This window comes from Leptopilina heterotoma, unplaced genomic scaffold, assembly GCF_015476425.1.
Source record: "Leptopilina heterotoma isolate Lh14 unplaced genomic scaffold, ASM1547642v1 Lhet_123, whole genome shotgun sequence".
Classification (NCBI taxonomy): domain Eukaryota; kingdom Metazoa; phylum Arthropoda; class Insecta; order Hymenoptera; family Figitidae; genus Leptopilina; species Leptopilina heterotoma.
The window spans coordinates 4,568,309-4,591,448 of NW_025110842.1; the positions used below are offsets into that span (position 1 = coordinate 4,568,309).

Below are 23,140 nucleotides of genomic sequence, written 5' to 3' on the forward strand. Positions count from 1 at the left end.
ACTCAATTATTTTCTAAAATAATCAAATTTTTCGAAAGAATTCAATTTTTAATACAATTGTCTAAAAATTTGACTTATCTTAAAAATTTTTTTCTTAAGGGGATTTGAACCTTGATGACGTCACAGTTTGTGCAAAGCATTAGTTTTAAATCTGTGACGTCATCATGGTTCAAATGCCCTTAAATTCTTTGTAAAAATTCAATTATTTTTAATACAATTTTCGTTACATTTCTGGAATGAATTTAATTATTATGGAATTTTCCACAGAACTTTTTTTTGAAACAATTAAATAATTTCGATTAATTGCAATGGAAATTTTTGAGAATCGAATTATTTTTAAAAGTTGACATTAAAATTCTTGACAATTTACCTACAATTATTAAAATTCTTGGAAAATTGAATTATTTGAAAAATTTGCAATTACAATTTTATATCTTTAAATTATGATTTTTGTACAAAATTGTCTGTTTTTTACTAAAAATTAAAAATTTTTTTAAAGTAAATTTAATAATTTTAAGAAATTTGAAAACAATTTGTCGAAACAATTCAATTATTTTCAAGAATAATAAAATTTCTCTCGAAAAAAAATCAATTATTTTCTAGAAAAAGAAAATTTCTCGAAATATTTCATTTATTTTCTAAAATTAGATTTTTTTAGAATTTCAATTATTTTCGAAAATAAGAAAATTTTCGGTAAAAATTCCGTTATTTTCGTAAATAAATTTTTTATTTGTTTTAAAATTTATTAAATTTTCAAGTAATTTAATTGTATTTTAAAATTTTTTTATAAAACTTTTCGAAGAAATTGAATTGTTTGAAAAATTTTTTGATAAAATTGTTTGCAAGAATTCAACGATTTTTAATACATTAATTTTAAAATTGAAAATATTCGAAAAGAAAAATTATCAAAAAAAAACTAGGAAACAAAAAAGCAACAACTAACTTTAAACTGCGAACAATTTATCGAAATACAACGATTATTATTAATATAGAATAATTTTTATTGAAAAGAAATGAAAAAAAAAATTGATATTATTATTAAAGTATTTATTAAGTCAGTTAATTATAAAATAAATAAGAAAAATAATCGCTAGTGAATAAAAAAAAATAGTTGCTAGTAAATAAATACAAATAATATTTAAATAGAATAACTTACAGTATTAATTAATTAATTATTTAATAATTAATTATTAATATTAAAACTAATTAATTGACCGAAAGAACGAAACAAAAAGCAGAAGAAAATCTTCTTAAATTTTTTTTTTCTCGTCGGGAGGAGAGGGGTTGGAGAAAAGTGAAATTTGTTGTTGAAAATTTGAAAAATCTAGACAGAAGAAGATGTAAAAATGTTGTTATTATTATTGTTGTTGTTGTTATGACTATTAATTGTCTCCAAATCTCTTTGTGTACGACGATGTGACATTGGAGCGTAAGGATTGTAACAGTGTTTCGAGTGTGGATTTTTGTAAGTATTTTCGTGACGAACACTTGCACTTGATGTACGACAAGCTGCAAGGCAAAATTGAAATCTATCTAAAGCACGTAGACGAAGTTTTAACACCTCCTCGCCCCTCTGTCCTTTTCCCTCTCGATTTTCCACTGGCTTTTTACTCCTCACTCGATGCTAACAAAAAAAAAGAAAAAAGAAATTATTTTCTGAATTAATACACTTTTTAATTTTTCTCATTTGTCCTATAATTATAATTTATAATTTTCCACTTTTTTTAATTTTACAATTTCTTTTCAAAAAAAAAAAAAGAAAAAAAAAGAAAAATGCAAAAATTTACCTTTCCAGGATGTAGACAACAAGAGACGCAATATTCGTAAATGGCGCAACATCCCTGCGAATTGCAAGTCTCGCAACTGTATTTGTCCCTTTTTTTCGTTGTCACTGCTTGTTCGTCCTGCGAATTCTTTGGTAATTCTGGATTGCAACAGCCACTGGCCAAAATATCTCTTCGTAAACAAACGTAACCCTTCTCATCGACAATTAAAACTTTGCCCTGAAACATTCGATGAGAAAAAAAAAAGAATTAATTAATAATATCTCAAAATAATAGTAGAAATAATAAAGGTTGACACAAAAATTTAATTTTGTTTTCCCCTGACTTTTTCCCTGATTTCTAGACAAACTTTTCGACTTTTTCCCTGATCCTAAAGAATATTCTGCGATTCACTCTAAAAATGATTAGATACTCAAAAAAATGTTCTAACATTTATTTACGAATTTCCTTAAGCGTAAAATTATTCAAAAACACCAATAACTTCATTTTTAAATAAATACTTAATCATTATTATTTTTCTATAGGAATTAAGGATTTCAAATCCAAACCTTCTGAAATTAAACAACTTATCAAAAATTGTTATAAAACATCAAGAAATCGATCAAAATCGACCAATCGATTTCTTCACGTTTTATAATAAATTTAAAATGACAGAGTGATAAAATCATTATTTTATATTATAAGAATATTGCAACTACAAATTCAAATTTTCAAAGATTTTCATTTTTTAACCCTATTCAAAATTCACGCTATGATGCTTTTAATATTCAATTATAATTTCAAATTTTAAGTGAAATTCATTTTTAATCAATTTTTATTAGAAAATTTTTCAAGAATTCAATTATTTAAATACAAAGATAAATAATTTATTAAATAATTAACTATTTCTTAAAATTGAATTTTTTTTAAGAAATTTATACAAAATTCTAAAAATAATTGAATTCTTTCGGCGAATTTTAAAAAAATTATAAAGAATAAATGCAATTTTCTATCAGTTTACGTAAAATTGTACATAAAAAATAATTGAAACTCTGCTATAAATATTGTTATTTATAAAAGTAATTTAATTCTTGCAAAGAATTTTATTAAACAAATTTTTAAAGAATTGAATTCCTGTGAAGAATATTTTATTTGTTAAAATAATTGAATTCCAGAGAAAAATATTATTATTTATGATATTAAATTAATTTCTTGTGAAGAATTTTATTCAAATTTTTTAAATAATTGAATTTCTCAGAATTTTTTATAACATTTTGAAAATAATTAAATTCCATCGACAAAATTTCATTAAAAAATTGAAAATAATTGAAACCTGACGAACAATGCAATTCAAATTAAACTTAATAAAAGAATTCAATTATTTTCAAAAATACTAAAATTCCTCCAAAGAATGCAATTATTTTCATAAATGAGAAAATTTTTTGCAGAAATTTAATTATTTTCAAAACAATTTTCATAAAATTTATGGAAAGAATGAAATTATTTTGAAATCAATGTTTATAAAATTTATTGCACGAATACAATTTTTTTTTGAAAACTTTTAATAAAATTCTTTGTAAAAATTCAATTATTTAAAAAAAAAACAATAGAAATCTTCATAGAAATTCAATTATTTAAAAAAATTAATAAAATCTTCACAGGAATTCTATTATTTTCAAAAATTATTAAAATTCTTAGCAATAATTAAATTATTTTCATAAATAATAACATTCTTCTGAAGAATTCAGTTATTTTCATAAATAATAAATTTGTTTTCCAAAATTGAATTATTTTCAACAAAATTTTAATAAATCCTTCGAAACAAATTCAATTGTTTTTTCAAATAGTAAAATCTTTGCAAAAATTCAATTATTATCAACAAAATATCAGGGAAGAATTCCTGTGAAGAATATTTTATTTGTGAAAATAATTGAATTCCGGAGAAAAATATTATTATTTATGATATTAAATTAATTTCTTGTGAAGAATTTTATTCAAATTTTTTAAATAATTGAATTTTTTAGAATTTTTTATAATATTTTGAAAATAATTAAATTCCATTGACAAAATTTCATTAAAAAATTCAAAATAATTGAAATCTGACGAAGAATGTTATTAAATTTTTTTTTAAATAATTGAATTCCTGTGAAAAGTTTTATTTTTGAAAAAAATTGAATTCTTGGGAAGAATTTAATTAAAATTTCTTAAATAATTGAATTGCTTCAAAGAATTTTATTTTTTAAGAAAATAATTGAATTGTTTCGAAGATTTTTACAAACTTGACAGTAAAATTGTAATTCCTATAAGGAATGTTATATTTTACGAAAATAATTGTATTCTATAGTCAATTTTATTATAATTTTTCAAATTTATAAAGCATTTTATCTCAAAATTTTTGAAATAATTGAATTATCGAGAAAAATTTTATTATTTATGAAAATAATTGATTTCTTATGAAGAATTTTATTCAAATTTTTTTCAAACAATTGAATTACCATAAAAAAAATGTATTATTTGTGAAAATAATTGAATTCTTAAGAAGAATTTTATTGGAAATAATTGAATTGAATAGGAAAATTTTATTAAAATTGCAATTTTATTAACAAAATCTTGTAAAGAATTTTGTCAAAAATTTTTTAAATAATAGAATTTTTAAAAGAATTTTATTTAAAATTTTCGAAATATTTGAATTTCTTAGAACTATTTTTTTCTATTCTTTGAATATATTTGAATTCTTTCGATAAACTTCATTAAAAAATTAAAAATAATTGAATTGATGCGAAGAAATGTATAAAAAAATTGGAAAGTAATTGAATTCCTGCGAAATTTTTATTTCGTTTAAATAATTGAATTCTTTTGGAAAATTTGATTAAAATAGTAAATATTAAAAATAATTGAAATGAGGAAAGTTTTTGAAAATAATTGAAATTTTGCCAAGAATTTTATTAAATTTTTTGAAAATTTATTGAATTTCGGAGAAGAATTGTATGATTTATAAAAATAATTGAAATTTTGACGAGAATGTTTATAAATTTTTGAAAATAATTGAATTTCTGTAATCAGTTGTTCTTGAAATTTCTATTTAAATTCGTTAAAAATTGAAATTTTTAAAAATTTCATATTGAAGCCTTTGAAGTTGATCTATTTATGCAGATTTTAAGCGCAACTCTTTTGAAATGTAATTAATTTTGAAAATTTTGAAGTAAAATTATTCATTAAATAATTTTTGATTAATAATTTGATGATAGTTGTTGAAGAATGAAGTTATTTAAAAAGAAAATATTGTCAGAAAGAGAAAAAATTGAAAGTTTTGTATTAAAATTCTTGTGAATTTCATAGTTTGTGAGTCAAACAAAAAAGACACAAAAATTCAGAATTTTCTTGTAAATTCTAAAACTTAAATTTTTTCCAGTACTTTTAATAAAAATCCCTGACTTTTCCCTGATTTCCCTGACCAATTCTAATTTCCCTGTCTTTTCCCTGAATTCCCTGACTTGTGGCAACCCTGAACTGCTTATAAATAGTTCTAAATATTTTTAGATACTTTTATAAATAAAATCAAATACTTATAAATACTTTAGAATAGTTGTAGATTCTTATAAATATTTTTAGATACTTTTAAATAGTTTTAAATACCAGTAATACCAATAAATATTTTTAAACGCCAATATTTCGAAATATTTTACAAAAATGAAAAGAGAATTAAACTGCGTGATAAAAATACCTGAATAGAATTCCGACAATGAATAGATGAATCGTTATTTTCTTGGCCCCCGATTGATTCCAAAGAATCAATATTATTATCATCTAAAACATCCATTTCCCAAAGTGATGATTTCATTGAAACTTGCTCGTCGCTATTGTCCTCATTTTCATTAAGGAATGTATTATCGTCAATATCTTCAAAATCATTTTCAAACGAAATGCTCTTTCCCTAAAAAAATACAAAAAAAAGAAAATTTCTCTTTTTCTCGCTTGTTATTAAATTAATATTTACTCTAAAAAAAATATTAAATTAATTTTTTTCGCTTGTATTAAATTAATATTTACTCCAAAAAATATTAATTTATATTAATTTTTTCGCTTGCATTAAATTAATATTTACTCCAAGAAATATTAAATTAATATTTTTCGCTTGTATTAAATTAATATTTACTCCAAAGAATAAATATTAAAATAATTTTTTTCGCTTGTATTAAATTAATATTTTACTCCAAAAAAAAGAGAAAAAAAAGAAAGGAAATGTTAAGAAAAACAAAAGAGATAATTGATAATTTGAAAATAGCTCACTTCCTGACGAAGAAGAGAAACGGCGCAATAAGTAAGCGATAAACCAAAAATCAGGCCAAGCACAATTCGCCTTCTTAGAAGCCTGATTAAACTTGTCCAAATTGGCATGCTTTTTCAATCCGCAAGTAATTTAATTAACACAATTTTGATTTCGACAAAATGTGCAATTCATTTTTTTTCGCTCGTCAATCCATTTATTTATAGAATATTTTCCTTTTTTTCTTTTTTGGTAAAACAAAACGCTATTTTGACAGAAAATGGTAAAACTTTTTTAGAGGCAATTATTTAGTGGTTTTTTTTTGTAAATAAATACTTATTTTTTGAGAATATTTATTTAGAGAATATTTCGAAAATATTTCGACAAAATTTCTAAATAATATTTAGAGAAACTTTCGTTATTAACATCTAGAGAATATTTCGATAATATTTCGAAAATATTTCAATAAAATTTCGAAATAATATTTAGAGAAATATTCGTTAATGTCTAGAGAATATTTCGATAATATTTCGAAAATATTTAGAGAAATTTTCGTTAATAGAAAATATTCAGCAAAATTTTCGTTATTAGAAAATATTCAGAGAAAATTTCGTAAATATTTCGATAATATTTAGACAATAAGAGAAAATCTCGTTAATATTTCAATATTTCAACACGTAAAATATAGAAAATATTTCCAAAAATTAACTATAATTCATTAATATTTCGATATTCGGTTAATACTTTCTCAATATTTAGAGAAACTTTTCGCGAATATTCAAAGCATTTCAGAGAATATTTCAATAATATTCAAATATTCAGAGAATTTTCATTTACACGAATATAAATATTGATTTACAAAAAATATTAATATTTATAAAATCAAAAATATTTGCAGAATTTGGAAAAACAATTGTCAAAAGTGACGTTTCTCGAAAGTGAGGTTATGTTCGTGAATTAGTTGTTTACTTGAATTCTTACCACTCGAGCCAGGGGCATTAATTAATTGACATCAATCATTGCGTATCGTACAAGTAAATATTCTCTCCTTCTTCCTTTGCATTCTATATGTTTATTTTATTTGTAGCTGTTTTTTTTAAATATAAAATATAAAGAAAATACTGTGCGAAAGCGAATTAGTCCAATTCAGTGCAATTCACATTTCAGTTTTTTGCGTTTTGCGCACTTGCCAGAAGATTGCAGCACTTTTTTGTTGTGAATCAGCCCTAAGGTTTTTCTTTTTTACTTTTACGTAACGACTCGTAACTTACGGGTTCGAATTACGTAAATAATAATTTACAAACGGCGGGAAATTTGAATTACAAATTTCCAATTTTTTGTATTTTTGTATAGAATTTATTTACAGAAACATTTTTATAATTAATTTTCTGCAATTTATTCTATTTTTTTAATATAGAAAAAGAAATGGCAATATTGAAAAAAACTGGATCCCTCTTGTTATTTTTGATTATGATTGGAATTATTATTTGGGACTCGACTTATTTTGCCGAAAAAGAATTGAAAGATAAAAGGAAAAATTCCATTAATATTACAAATATCCACCAGATTATTGAAATAAAAGGAAATTTTGTTAATAATTCAAAAGCAGTTTCGAACGAAAATTATAATAATAATAATAAAACCAAAAATCCCAAAAATGATCGATAGAATTCGAATATTTGAATTAAGGCGCCAAAGCAGGAAAGTCTGCTAACTTCAAGAGGTTCGAGATCAAAATCAAAATATAAACATAACCTCAAAAATTTTGACACATGCTGGTCGTCGGCATGGAAAAGAGTTAAAATAACTTTTGTTCTTTTGTTTCGTCTTCTTCGTGAAAATGTATTTCTAAACGTGTTTAATTTGTCAAAAAAAAAGAATTTCAGTTTTTAATTCATTTTATTCAGTCGTTGTCAATAAATTTCTCTGATAATAAAAACGATAAAAGGGAAAGAGAAAAAATTTGTAAAATGTTGAAGAAAAGTTTGGCAATGTTTCGACCGGTGTGTTGCGGTCAATTTCGATATTTAAGTAAAGTTTCTGCGAAACATAAGGAAAAATTGGACGATAAAATGCAAGCGTGGCAAATTCATTGCTATGGTGGTATCGATGAGGTGAAATTATTTACCACTAGAATGCCGGTTATTTCGAGACCCACCGATGTTCTAGTCAAGGTCGACGCTTCAAGTGTCAATCCTTTTGATTTGGCAGTGACAAGTAAGTTGAAAATTATATTTGTAGTCGTATTAATATAAATAATATTCATATTTCTATTCTTATGTACAATTTGTTTGAAATTTCCATTATTTTTTTTTATTTTGCTATTTTATTATTTTTTTTAACATTTTTAATGAAATTCTATGAAAGAAATCAATTATTTTCAAGTATTTTTATTAAATTGGTCGCAAAAATTCAATTATTTTTAAAAATGATAAATTACTTCTCACGAATTCAATTATTTTCAATACAATTTCAATAAAAAAATTTTAATAGAATTTTTACAAAATTTCTCGAAAGAATTCTATTATTTTCAAAAATTGAAATAAAAATCGTTTAGGAAATTCAATTATTTTCAAAAATTTAAGTTTTTATAAAAATTCAATTATTTTCAATACAATTTTAATTAAATTTCTCTAAAGAATTCAATTATTTTCAAAATTTTTATAAAATTCTACGAAAGAATTCAATTATTTTCAATAAAATTTTAATTAAAAAATTTTAGTACAATTTTTACAAAATTTCTCGAAAGAATAAAATTCAATTATTTTTAAATGGATTTCAATTATTTTCAAAAATTGAAATAAAAATCGTTCAAGAAATTTAATTATTTTCAATACAATTTTAATTAAATTTCTCTAAAGGATTCAATTATTTTTAAACTTTTAATAAAATTCTACGAAAGAATTCAATTATTTTCCAGAACTATTATTAAATTCTTCGCAAAAATTCAATTATTTTCAATACAATTTTAATAATAAAAATTTTAGTACAATTTTTACAAAATCTCTGGAAAGAATTCAATTATTTTCAAAAATTGTAATAAAATTATTCAAAACAATTCAATTATTTTAATAAATAATAAAATTCTTTTGAGCAATTCAATTATTTTTTAATGGATTTCAATTATTTTCAAAAATTGAAATAAAAATCGTTCAAAAAATGCAATTATTTTCAATACAATTTTAATTAAATTTCTCTAAAAAATTCAATTATTTTCAAACTTTTAATAAAATTCTACAAAAGAAAATTCAATTATTTTCAAAAATTGAATTCTTTATAAAAATTCAATTATTTTTAATGGAATTTTAATTAAATTTCTCTAAAGAATTCAATTATTTTCAAACTTTTAATAAAATTCTACAAAAGAAAATTCAATTATTTTCATAATTTATGTTTCTACTCGTGAATTGAATTATTTTTGAAAAATTGTAATAAAATTCTGAGAAGAATCCAATTATAATCAAATTTTGTCAGTTATTCAATTATTTAGAAAAAAAATTTGAATAATAATTAATATTAAAATTTTTATTTACAACTATAAATAAATACAATTATTTACAAAAAATTGAAAGAAATTCTTTGTAAAATTAATTTACTTTCAAAATATTCAATGAATATAATTAAAAAAAAAAAAATTGTTAAAAAACTATCAAAAGTCTTCAAAAGAATTAAATTTTTTTTTTGTTAAAAATTTTAGTAAAATTTCTTGAATTAATTCAATAATTCTTTTATTTATTTAATCATAGACAATAATAAAGAATTTATACAATTATTTAAAAATATTTTCTATTTTCTTTTTCAATTCTTTTTATATTTTTCTTCTACTTTCTATTTTTATTTTCTTCTTTTTTTATTTAAAAATAAACAGGTAGCTATATAATTATTGAAATTGAAATAAATTTGAATTTCATTTAAATTGAAGTAAATTTGAATTTCATTTAAATTGAAGTAAATTTTTAATTTCCTTTAAATTGAAATAAATAAATTAATTTTTTTTGTAAATTCTCATTTTGTTGCGTTATTTAAATATTTAAATTAATTTTTTTTACATTTTCCAGAAGGTTATGGATCAAAAGTATTAAATTTGATGCGTAAAGCGAAGAATTTTGGAATCGAGTCGGACATTGAATTTCCATTGACATTGGGAAGGGATTTTTCGGGAACAATTGTATCGAAAGGACACGGAGTTGGTGAACGTTTGCAATTGGGCGATGAAGTCTGGGGAGTAATTCCCGTTGAACAACAAGGATGTCATGCCGAATACGTTGTTGCCAATTCATCTCTGGTTTGAAGAAAACAATGACAATTTTTCAAATTTTTTATTTTTTATTTATTCTTAATTAATGTAGGAAATTATTTGCTAAAAATAATTAATTGTTAATTGTTCTCTTTTACTTTTCAATTCTTAATTTAAATTTTTTATTTTACATCTTAATTTTACTTTTTCCTTTTCAATTTCCAATTTTGATTTTAAATCCTTAATTTTAATTACAATTTTAAATTTTAATTTTAATTTTAATTTTAATTTTAACTTTTAATTCTGAATTTTTAATTTAATAAGCTTAATTTTAACTTTTAATTCTGAATTTTTATTTTTAAATTCCTAATTTTTATTTTTAATTTAATTTAAATCCTCATTCCTGAAATTTACTTGAAATTGCATTGAAAATAATTGAATTGTTTTCGAGAAAATTATTTAAAATTGTATTGAAAATAATTGAATAGTTCCGAGAAAATAATTTAAAATTCAACTGAATATAATTGAATAGTTTCGAAAAAATTATTTAAAATTGTTAGGTATTGAAAATTATTGAATAGTTCCAAGAAAATAATTTAAAATTTGACTGAAAATATTTGAATTTTTTTTTTTGAAAAAATTAATTGAAATTGTAATGAAAATAATGGAATATTTCTGAGAAAATTATTTAAAATTCAACTGAAAATTATTGAATCGTTTCGAAAAAAATTTATTGAAATTGTATTGAAAATAATTTTTAATTCTTCAAAATTTTTTTGAAAATAAAATTGAATTCCTGCGAAGAATTTTTTATTAAAATTTCATAATTTTTTCAGGTTAATCACAGGCCGAAGAATATTTCCTACATCGAAGCGGCGAGTATACCCTACGCGGGATTAACTGCTTGGTCTGCTCTCTGGTATTCCGGTGGTTTATATTATAAGACGGGAATTGTCACTCGACGAAACAAAAGAGTTCTGGTTATTGGCGGTGCCGGTGGCGTTGGAACTTTAGCGATTCAAATGCTCAAAAATTGGAATATGCACGTAAATATTTTCTTTCTTTCTTTTTTTATCAAGTTTTACAATTTTTTGAAAAATTCTGTTTTTTTTATTTATGAAATTAAAAACTTAAAATTTATTTTGTTATAATGAGAAAATTCTAATAACTAATTGTAATTAAAAAAGAAACTAATAATAATTTTTCTATGTTAAAAAAAGGTGATAACAACTTGTAGCAGTGATGCGGTGAACGTTTTGGAAAAATTGGGAGCCGACGTTGTTATAGATTACAAAGAAGACAATGCTGACGAAAAAATTATTTGCGAAGGACCGTGAGTTTAAAAAAAACAAGGAAAATTTGTTTAATTTTCCAAACATAATTGTAATTTTGTTTTATTTTACTTTAAATAATTTTTGTACTTTCAATTTTAGAATTTTTAAAAATAATTTCTATAGTTTGATAATTTCGATTTTGAATTTCTACAATTTCAATAATTTTTGTAGAAAACAGTTGAAAAAGAAAATGTTGAATATTTTTCTATTATAATTCGAATGAAAAAAGGAAAAAGTGCAATTTTTAAAATTTTTTGTTATTAATTTATTTATTTATTGTTTCAGTTATGATATAATTCTCGACTGTGCAAATCAAGGACCAGGGGCAATAAAAGCAAAAGGATATCCGCATTACACTTACATAACGTTGAATTCTCCGCTGTTGAAAAATATCGACGAACGTGGATTCATAGCCGGCACTGTGAAGAACGTTGGCGATTTTGTCAAGTACAATATTCCATCGCAGGAGAATAAGGGTTTCGTTAAATGGGGCTTCTTCACTCCCTGCAGATCTGGACTCAACGCCATTCAGAAATTCGTCGAAAATGGCCAGGTAATTAACGAAAAACTTGAAAAATTAATTAATTATTTCCATTATCAATTCTCTTATTTAAATAAAATTCATTCTTTTCGAAAAACAATTTCTATTTTTAAATAAAAATTTTATTTTTAATAAATAGTAATTTATTCATTTATTATTTATGTAATAAATATAAAATATATAATAATAAATAAATATTTCCTTTTGCAAATAATATCAAAATTGAAGTTTTCTTAAAACTCAATTCTATTCTTTCTTAAAATCAATTATAATTTTTTTAATATTATATAATTTTCATTTTCCAATAAATTAGGTACTTCTTTCAAATAAAAATAAATGAAATCAAAAATTAAATACTTTTTCATACCAGATAAATTTTTATTGTGTCAAATTATTAACGTTTTCGAAAAAAATAATTTCTTTTTTTCTAAACGAAAGAAATTGGTTAAATTCTAAATTTTATTTCAGCTGGTTTCGGTTGTGAAGAAGGTTTATCCATTTCAAGAATTGCCAAGAGCTTATGAACGTGCAGCACAGGGGCATCTTCGTGGAAAATTAGTTATCGACATGAGATAAGTTTACGTATTCATAATATAAATTATATATTATTTATTATTTTCTATTTTCAATATATATACACAAATATATAACTTTATTTACACAATAAAAAAAACAAAACAAAGCACAAATAAAAAGTTCTTAACTATCTAAGAATAAACTATTTTGAATCTTAATTTATCGCTAAATCCAATTTTTGCTCGTACATCTAGTAAATTTGGAATTGCAATTTCCGAAGCTTTTTGAGCGCCGTCACGTAATACTTTCTCGAGATATTGTGAATCGGCAGTTAATTGCAAATATCGTTCTCGAATTGGATTCAATTTCTCAATTACAATGTCGGCCAGTATTAATTTATATCTGAAATACAGAAAAAACAATATTTCTTTAAAAAATAATAATTAAACTAATAATTTCGACAAAATAATAATAATAATAATATATTATTAAATTTTTTTTAAATAATTGAATTTCTCTGAACAATTTTATAACTTACAAAAATAATTGAATTCTAGTGACGAATTCTCTTTTTCTATTTAAATTTTCAAAAATAATTGATTTTTTTTTTAAGAAATTCATTAAAATTTTTGAAGATATTTTAATTCTAATGAACAAATATTATCAAAATATTTTTCAAATTACTGAATTCTTTCAAAAAGGAATTCATTAAAATTTTAAAAAACTAATTGAATTTCATTCTGCGAAGATATTTATTTGAAAAATAATTTAATTTTTGCAAATTTCTAAATTTTTTTTTAAAATAATAATTGAATTTTTCTGAAGAATAGTATTGAAATTTTTAAAAATAATTGAACTCCACTAAGAAATTATATTGAAAGTCAATTTTAAATAATTGAACTGCTCCGAAGAATTTTATTATATTTATAAAAAAAAATTTAATTTTTTAGAGAAACTGAATTATTTATGAAATTAATTTAATTATTCAGAGAAATTTTAGTACTTTTGAAAATAATTGAATTCTTTCAATAAATTTTATGAAAATTGTATTGAAAATAATTGAATTTCTGCAAAAAAATTTCTTATTTATGAAAATAATTGAATTCTTTAGAGGAATTTTAGTATTTTTGAAAATAATTGAATTCAATAAATTTTATGAAAATTGTCTTGAAAATAACAGAATTTTTCCGAAAATATGTCTTATTTATAAAAATAATTTTATTTTATTACCATTTTTTTTTTTTTTAAATAATTGCATTTTTCTAGAAATTTTATAAAAATTATACTAAAAATAATTAAACTCGTGAGAAAGAAATTTATAATTAACGAAAATAATTAAATTCTTATAAGGAACTGTAGCAAAATTTTTCAAAATTAATTGTCTTCTTTCGAAAGATTCTATTATAATTTTTTAAAATAATTGAATTTTTTGGAAAAATTAAATTCAAATTGTATTGAAAATAATTGAATTATTCCCAGATAATTTTATAAGAATTTTTAAAAATAATTGAATTTCCAAGTAGAATTACATGATTTAGAAAAACAATTGAATTTATGAGAAGAAATTTCTTATTTTTAGAAATAATTGAAATTTTGCGAAGAAAGTAAAAAATTCTCTGAAAATAATTGAATTTTTGTGTAGAAATTTATAAAAGTTTTTGAAAATAATAATTTTTCAGTTCAAGCGCAGATCGAGTTATTGGACGCGGGAGCTCAATTTAATTCTTTCAAAAAAATTTATTCAAATTGAATTAAAAATAATTGAATTTCTGCAAAGTTTTATTATTTCTGAAAATAATTGAATTCTAGTTAAGAATTTTATTAAAATGTTAGAAAATAATTGAATTGATTTAAAGAATTAAAAAAAATAGTTAAATAGATTTTTGTAAAATATTACAATTTGAAAAGCAAAAAGGAAATTTAAATCTGTACATACTTTCCGGTATCAATTCCCTCAGCCTCTTGGCATATTTCCTCGGTCGATTTTCCCGTGAGTAGAGAGTGAATTTTTATTAAATTTGAAATTCCCGGACGATTATCGGGATCGTACGTCACTTGGGATGTAAAATCGGTTACAGATTTTTTCACTTTCTTCAATAAAATATCGGGACTGTCAGTTATATCCAATCGACTTTTTGGATCGGGGCACGATTTTGACATTTTATTTGTTGGATCGCGTAGAGATTTTATTCGCTTTGCTTCGTCTGCAAAAGTAAAAGCGAAAAAATAATATTAAAATTATATAAAAATTCATTATAATAATAAAAATATAGTAGAAAATAATAGAAATCTATTAAAATAAAAAATTTCAAACCATTTATAATTGTCTCTGGAAAAGGAAAAGTATCGCCAAACTTTTGATTGAATTTTCTCGCTAAATCTTGTGATAATTCTAAATGTTGAATTTGATCTTCTCCAACTGGAACGTGTGTAGCTCTGGAATTTTTTATTCGCAGTAAATTAATTAATAATTACTTAATATTCAAATAATTAATATTTAATTTCTTTAATATTGAAATAGTTGGTATTTAATAATTACTTAATTAATTAATTAATTAATTAATATTCGAGCAATTAATATATTTTTACCTAATATTCAAATAATTAATATTTAATTACTTAATATTCGTATAATTAATATTTAATTACTTAATATTAACAAAATTAATATTAAATTACTTAATATTGAAATAGTTGGTATTTAATTACTTAACATGCAAGATAATTAATTTCGATAAAGAAATTCAATTTTATAATTATCGTTTTTTCTCTTTCTCTCACTTGTAAATTAGAATATCGGCCGCTTGTAAAATTGGATAATTGAATAAAGCGACTGGCACTTCTTTAACATTTTGACTCTTCTCTTTGAATTGTGGTAAACGACTGAGTCTTGGCATTGTCGTTATTGACGATAGAATCCAATTTAATTCGGTGTGCAATGGAACTGTTGATTGTTGAAACAATATACTTTTCTCGGGATCAACACCGCAGGCCAATAATGTTGCGACCATTGAGAAAATTCCCTTTTCTAATGTTTTTGGATCCTAAATTTTGGAATTATTTTCTCTCTTAATTAAAACTGGAGATATTTTGTAACATTTTTTTACATTTTTCCTCAAAGTATAATAATAGTAGAAAAATAATAATATTTTCTTTTTCTTAAAACCGTTTTTTAATTATTTCGCAATAAAAAGAAAATATTAATATTTTCTTTCTGTTAAAAATGTTTTTTTAAATTATTTTGCAATAAAAAGAAAATATTAATATTTGCTTTCTGTTAAAAATGTTTTTTTAAATTATTTTGCAATAAACAAAGAATAATAAGTAATAATAAAAAATGGTAAATAATAGTATAAATAATTAATAAAAATAGTAATAAAAGTAAACAAAATTAATTAATTGAATAATTAATAATAAATAATAATGAATTGTTTATAATGAATTATTTAAATGAATTAATAATAATAAAAATAGTAAATAACTGTAAAAAATAATATAAATAGCAATAAAAGTAGTAGTAATAGTAAATAATAAAAAAAAATAGTAAATAACAGTGAAAAATAGTAAAAATAATAATAATAATGGTGTAGTAAAAATTAATTATTATTAATACCTGCGGTAATGTAATGGCGTGCAAATCAACAATACTCCAAATAACGTTTTGCCCCGAATTTTGTAATTCGACCCAATTTTGAATTGCCCCTAAATAATTGCCCAAGTGCACGTTTCCCGTTGGTTGAATACCGGAAAATATTCTCTTTGGATAAGAATTTTTTGCACTCTAAAGAAAAAAATTAATAGTCATTATAAATTATATTATAGAAAACTGGTAAAATTAAACATTTAGTAACTGAAAATTAAAAGAATATAAAGTAATTTTTCTTCTATAAAAAATAATTTAATTGTAATTGAAAATATTATTCCAAGTCGAATTGTGGTTTGAAAAATATTTTTTAAAAATTAATTTGTAGTTAAAAATATTATTCTAAATTGAATTCTAGTTTAAATATTTTTTTTAATTGAATATTTATTAGAATTTAATTACAGTATAAATTATTTGTTTGAATTGAATTGAAATTGAAAACAATTATTAAAATTTGATTTGTAGGTATAGTTAAAAAAAATTATTTTAAATTGAATTCTCGTTCAAAATATTTTTTTTAATTAAGATTCCAGTGGCAAATATTTGTTTCAGAGTTGTTTGAATTTAATTCCAGTGGCAAATATTTGTTTAAATTTAATTCCAGTGGAAAATATTTGTTTGAATTGAATTTTAGTGGGAAATAATTGTTCGAATTGAATTTCAGTGGAAAATAATTGTTTCAATTGAATTGTTAATGGAAATTAATTTTTAAATTTAATAATACTTGAATATATTCTTTTTAAAAATATTTCTTTAAATTAAATTCTAGTTGAAAATATTTTTTATAATTGCGGAAAATATTTGTTTGAATTGAATTCTTTTTGAAAATATTCTTTTTAAAATTGAATTACAGTGAAAATTATTTATTTAAATTGAATTCTTGTAGAAAATATTTTTTATTATTAAATTCGATTGCGGAGAATATTATTGTTTGAATTGAATTGTAATTGAAAATACTTTTTTAATATTGAATTCCAGTGGAAAATATTTGTTTGAATTGAATATTTAAATTTTTTGTTGTTGAAATTTTTGTTTAAATTGAATATATAAATATTTGTTTGAATTGAATTTCAGTGGAAAATAATTTTTTGAATTGAATTCCAGTTGAAAAAATTTTTAGAATACATCGAGAAAATTAAGGGAAAATGTATAAAAAAACAAATGACAGAAAATATTGTTATTGACATAAATAGTCCCAAAGAAAAACAATAAATTCCACATTTGTTTACATCTTTTACATGCGAACATAACCTAAAAATTGTACCTTGCAGTAATTCTTCCTCTCTTGATTAAACAGTGCTTTAAATCTAATTCTTTTTTGATAGGATCCATTGTTTATTAGTTTTCTAAACATGGTACTAATTACAATAAATATTCTTTTTAACTTCTCATGAATATTCCTTATTTTTTACAGCACGTGGTTTTTATCACAAGAGAGAGAAAAATGTTTAAAAATGACTAAAATTCTTCTTTATCGATACTTGACCGGTACAAATTTTTCCGTCTAAATTCCGTAAAAATTTTTTTTTTATTTCAGACCTTTTTCGCCCTTTTCTAATTGTTATTTCATAAGTTATTACAAAAATCTTTCTTTAACAAAATTCAATAATTATTTAATAATAATAAATTCAATAATTTTCTATAGCAGAGGTGATATTTTGAAAAACGTTTCGAAAACAAAAGTGCAAAATATTTAACGGAAATTTTCATTAAGCGGAGATTAGAATTTATACGATTTATACATTATTTATATTTTCCTATTATAAGGAACTTTCTTTTGAAGGTTGGAAAACAAAACCTTGAATCAATTTTTCTTCGTGATTCTATAATAAATATAAATATATATTTAATTGACATCTAAAGTGACAGTGAGAGGAAAATTCTTAATGAAATTAGTTTCGTTTCAACTTTGAAGCAGAGCGAACGTAAAAATAGAAATATTTATTTTATAAAATCGCAAGAAATATTTTTTATATATTTTTCTGTATATTAAAAAAAAACAAAAAAATGGCCGAGTGTTCTGGAAATTTTTCATCAAATGAAAAAGAAGACTACACAGGACGTCCCAAAAATTTGTAAGTTTTTACTCTTTTTTTCTATATTTCTCTCTTTTATATTTAAAAAAAAATTCAAACTATATTTAATAATTTTTAAACGAACGAAAAAAATTTAATTAGATTATTTGTAAATATTTGTTAATATTAATTGAAATATTAATTAGTTATTGTAAATATTAATTAGAAAATTTTTATTTTATTCGTTGAAAACAGGAAAAAAATGAGCAAATTATTTGTAAATATGAAATTAAATGATGGAACAAAATTGAAGAAAATGGAATCCTCTGAACTAGTTGTGGAATTTCCGAAAATTTCACACGAGGAATCAAAGGGCAAACAATTTAACGTCGCTGGAAAAATAATTTCCTTTCTCGAGGTATTTACTGTTTATTCGTATTTAATTATTAATTTTATTCGAATACTATTTTCATTTATTTACCATTTTTATTTATTTCTCCATTTAGTTATTATTTTTATTTATTTATTTATTTATTATATTAACTATTTTAATTTACATATTACTTTCATTTAGTTTTTATTTATTTTTTTTTATTTAGCCAATTATTTATATTCACTGACTGTTTTTATTTATTTTTTTTCCTTTATTGTTTTTTTTTGTTTATTTATTATTTTTGTTGTTTCTCTTTATTTATTATATTCACTTATTTATTACTTTCATTTAATTATTATTTTTATTTGCTTACAATTTTTTATTAAATATTTTTTTTATATAATTGAATTGACGCGAAAAATTGTCTTATTTATATATGAAAATAATTGCAATCTTTAGACACATATTTTATTAATGTTAAAAATAATTGAATTCTTACAATGAATGAAAATTGTATTTAAAATAATTGAATTTCTGCAAAGAATTTTAGTATTTTTGAAAATAATCGAATTTTTGTAAATTTTTAAAAATAATTAATTTTCTGCGAAAAATTTGGTTTTTAAGAATATAATTGAATCCCTGCGAAGAATTTTTTGTTTAAGAATATAAATTAAATTCCTGTAAAAAATTTCGTTATTTTTGGAAATAAATTAATTTATATGCAACGAATTTCAAAAATTATTTTTTTTTGAAAATAATTGAATTGTTTTAAAGAATTTTATTAAAAAAATTTTTAAATAATTATAATCCACTAAGAAATTGTATTGAAAGTCAATTTTAAATAATTGAATTACTCCGAAGAATTTTATTATTTATGAAAATAATTGAATTTTTTAGAGAAATTTTAGTATTTTTGAAAATAATTGAATTTCAACAATAAATTTTATGGAAATTGTATTAAAAATAATTGAATTTGTCCAAAAAATTTCTTATTTATAAAAAAAATTGAATTTCTGACAAAAAAATTTCTTATTTATGAAAATAATTGAATTCTTTAGACAAATTTTATTATTTTTGAAAATAATTGAATTTGTGAAAAATTTTCTTATTTTTATGAAAATAATTGAATTTGTTAGAGGAAATTTTATTACTTTCGAATATAATTGCATTTTTATTGAAAATAATTGAATTATCTGCAAAAAATTTTATTATTATTATGAAAATAATTGAATTTGTATTTAAAATAATTGAATTTCTGCGAGAAAAGTTCTTATTTATGAATATAATTGAATTCTTTCAATAAATTTTATTCAAATTTTTATTGTGAAAATAATTGACTTTCTGCGAGAAAATTCCTTATTTATAAAAAAATTTGAATTTTTATTGAAAATAATTGAATTTCTGGAAAAAAATTCTTATTTATGAAAATAATTGAATTCTTTAGACAAATTTTATTATTTTTGCCAATAATTGAATTTGTATTGGAAATAATTGAATTCTTTAGAGAAATTGTAGTATTTTTGAAAATAATTGAATTCTTACAATAATATTTTATAAAAATTGTATTTAAAATAATTGAATTTCTGCGAAAAATTTCAGTATTTTTGAAAATAATTGAATTTTGTAGAGGAATTTTAGTATTTTTGAAATATAATTGAATTTCTTGCGAAAATTTTTTTTATTTGTGAAAATAATTGAATTTTTACGAAAAATGGTCTTATTTTTTAAAATAATTGAATTTTCATTATTTATTATTTTATTTATTTATTTATTATTGTCTTTTGTTTTTATTTATTAATTATAATCCTTTGTTTATTCTGTTTATTTACTTTTTTTGCTGATAAATTGCAATTTTTATAATTTATTAAATTATTCAATTTATTTTTGTCTTTTAATTAAACAAAAAATTTTTTCTATTCATTAATTGAAATGAATTGAAATGAATTGAAATTAATTGAAATTAATTGAAATTTTTTTGTTGAAATTAATGGAAATTTTGTTGTTGTAAGTAATGGAAATTAATTTATTGAAACTAATTGAAACGAATTTATTGAAATTAATGGAAATTAATTGATTGAAATTAATGGAGAATAATTTATTGAAATGAATTGAAATTAATTTATTGAAACTAATGAAAATTAATTGATTGAAATGAATTTATATCTAATATTTTATTTTCCTTTTTCCGAACAGAAAATCTCAGTAATTCTGGTGAAACCGTTACACAGTGAAATTGAACTGTTAAATATTGGAACAAATTTATATTATCGCACTGAGGACGCTTGGATTGTCGTGGGACATATTGATGAGATATTTGGCAATATCAAGGATCCAATGTACGCCGTGGGTTTGTTTTCAACCGAGAATCAGGTATTTCAAGTGGACAATGATGTTTATTTTCTGGCCGATGACAGCACCACATCATTGTTTCACCTTGAGTGCAATAATTCCAGTAAATACAATGTTGTCTATCATAATTAATTGGCAAATTTAGTTAAATAACATTTGGAGAAATATTAATATTTCCCTCAAATTTATTGTTATTAATTGTCAATTGTTAATATTTTTTTTGTTTCAAATTATATTCTAGTTATTTTTATACTTTTTAATTTTGTTTTTAACGAGTTTTTTAAATTTTGTTTTTTTTTTAAATTAAATTTTGTTTTTTTTTTAATTAAATTTTGTTTTTTTAATTAAATTTTATTTTTATTAAATTTTGTTTTTATTATTATATATTTTGTTTTTATGAATAAATTTCGTTTTTGTTGAAAAATTCTGTTTTTATTTCTAAATTTTGTTTTTCTTCAGAAAATTTCGTTTTTAAGATTAATTTTTCCTTTTCTAATTAAATTTCGCGTTTATTAGTAAATTTCCCTTTTGAGATCAAGTCTTTTTTTGTTTTAAATTTTCAATTTTTAGATTAATTCTTGATTTGCTTTTAAATTCACTTTTTTTTTATTAAATTTAGTTTTTCTTAGTAAACTTTGCATTTAAAATTAATCTTTGTTTTTGTATAAATAAATTCTGCTTTTTTTCAGTAAATTTCGCTTTTGAGATTCATTTTTGTTTTTGTATTTAAATTTCGCTTTTCTCGGTAAATTTTGTTTGTATTAGTAAATTTTGTTTTTGAGATAAATTCTTTTTTTTTTTGGTTTTTAATTTTCGTTTTTGCAACGAAATTTTGTTTTACTTAGTAAATTTTGCATTTGAAATTAATTTTTGATATTCTCCTAAGAATTCAATTAAAGTTCTAGAAAATAATTGAATTTTTTCGCAGCATTTAATTTACAATTGTAGTGAAAATATTTGAATTCTTCTAAAGAATTCAATCAAAATTTTTCGAAAAAATTGAATTTTTGGGAAGAATAGTTAACAAACTTTTAAAAGTTAAATTCTTTTGAGCAAATTCAATAAAACTTTTATTGAAAATAATATTGGATTTCTGCAAAAAAAATTCTTATTTATGGAAATAATTGAATTCCTGCGAAGAATATTATTTTGTGTACAAAAATGAAAAAATAATTAAATTCATTCAAATTTTTCTTTCGACAAATTAAATTAAAATTGTACTGAAATTAAATCAATTTTTATAAAGAATTTAATAAAAATTTATTGAAAGAATTGAATTTTTTCGAGAAATTTAATTTCAATTCTTTTAAATAATTTAATTTTTAAAAAAATGATATTAATTACGACAATAATTAAAAATATTGTTAAGAATTTAATTAAACTTTTAAAAATAATTGAATTCTTCAATAAATTTTATTCAAATTTTTTTTGTGAAAATAATTGAATTTCTGCGAGAAAATTTCTTATTTATGAAAATAATTGAATTTTTATTAAAAATAATTGAATTTCTGCAAAAGAAATTCTTATTTATGGAAATAATTGAATTTGTTAGAGGGAATTTTATTATTTTCGAAAATAATTGAATTTTTATTGAATATAATTGAATTTTTATTGAAAATAACTGAATTTTTATTGAAATTAATTGAATTTCTGCGAAAAATTTTCTTATTATTATAAAAATAATTGAATTTTTATTGTAAATAATTGAATTTTTATTGAAAATAATTGAATTTCTGCGAAAAATTTTCTTATTTATGAAAATAATTATTGAATTTTTTTAAATGGAAATTTTATTATTTTCGAAAATAATTGAATTTGTTTGGAATAATTTTTTAAAAATTTTTATTATTTATTAGTATAATTTTATTTTCATAATTAAATTTTTCTCTGTATCTTTTGTTTTTTTTAATTAAAAAATTTTTAAATTCCATTTTTATAATTAATTAAAAATTTTTTGTGAATTCTGCATTTTTATTAGTTAATTTTGTTTAATTAAATTTTTTTTTATTTGTAAATTTTACCGTTATAATTAAATTTCGCTATTATTACTCAATTTTGCATTTGTTATTAAATTTTGTTCCTCTGTGTGTTATTTTTTTTTT

General features: G+C 20.6%; 4 protein-coding genes across 5 annotated transcripts; 2 read left to right on the forward strand and 2 right to left on the reverse strand.

The window, feature by feature from the left end:
• Positions 1-1,111: 1,111 nt before the first annotated feature.
• LOC122512694 (SREBP regulating gene protein) lies at positions 1,112-7,202 on the reverse strand. 2 transcript variants are annotated; one of them, XM_043628694.1, is made up of 5 exons: positions 7,012-7,200; positions 6,054-6,295; positions 5,488-5,697; positions 1,788-2,003; positions 1,112-1,624 (listed from the first exon to the last, which is right to left on the reverse strand). In XM_043628694.1, exons 2-5 carry the CDS (start codon positions 6,159-6,161, stop codon positions 1,325-1,327), a joined length of 834 nt encoding a protein of 277 aa, XP_043484629.1. In that variant the 5' UTR covers positions 6,162-6,295; positions 7,012-7,200; the 3' UTR covers positions 1,112-1,324. The 2 variants fall into 2 exon arrangements, with proteins under 2 accessions (XP_043484629.1, XP_043484631.1); XM_043628696.1 differs by lacking the exon at positions 6,054-6,295 and having other exon boundaries at positions 7,012-7,202.
• A 580-nt stretch (positions 7,203-7,782) lies between these two features.
• Positions 7,783-12,782, forward strand: LOC122512584 (reticulon-4-interacting protein 1, mitochondrial). Its single transcript, XM_043628499.1, has 6 exons — positions 7,783-8,247; positions 10,089-10,315; positions 11,104-11,313; positions 11,488-11,600; positions 11,887-12,154; positions 12,611-12,782. The coding sequence occupies exons 1-6, from the start codon at positions 8,001-8,003 to the stop codon at positions 12,716-12,718; spliced, it is 1,173 nt and encodes a 390-aa protein (XP_043484434.1). The 5' UTR covers positions 7,783-8,000; the 3' UTR covers positions 12,719-12,782.
• LOC122512585 (tryptophan--tRNA ligase, mitochondrial) lies at positions 12,737-18,034 on the reverse strand. Its single transcript, XM_043628500.1, has 6 exons — positions 17,566-18,034; positions 16,272-16,439; positions 15,440-15,702; positions 14,973-15,094; positions 14,595-14,862; positions 12,737-13,060 (listed from the first exon to the last, which is right to left on the reverse strand). Exons 1-6 carry the CDS (start codon positions 17,653-17,655, stop codon positions 12,850-12,852), a joined length of 1,122 nt encoding a protein of 373 aa, XP_043484435.1. The 5' UTR covers positions 17,656-18,034; the 3' UTR covers positions 12,737-12,849.
• A 137-nt stretch (positions 18,035-18,171) lies between these two features.
• LOC122512587 lies at positions 18,172-21,291 on the forward strand. The gene is made up of 3 exons (XM_043628501.1): positions 18,172-18,376; positions 18,572-18,734; positions 20,883-21,291. Exons 1-3 carry the CDS (start codon positions 18,309-18,311, stop codon positions 21,168-21,170), a joined length of 519 nt encoding a protein of 172 aa, XP_043484436.1. The 5' UTR covers positions 18,172-18,308; the 3' UTR covers positions 21,171-21,291.
• Positions 21,292-23,140: the final 1,849 nt, after the last annotated feature.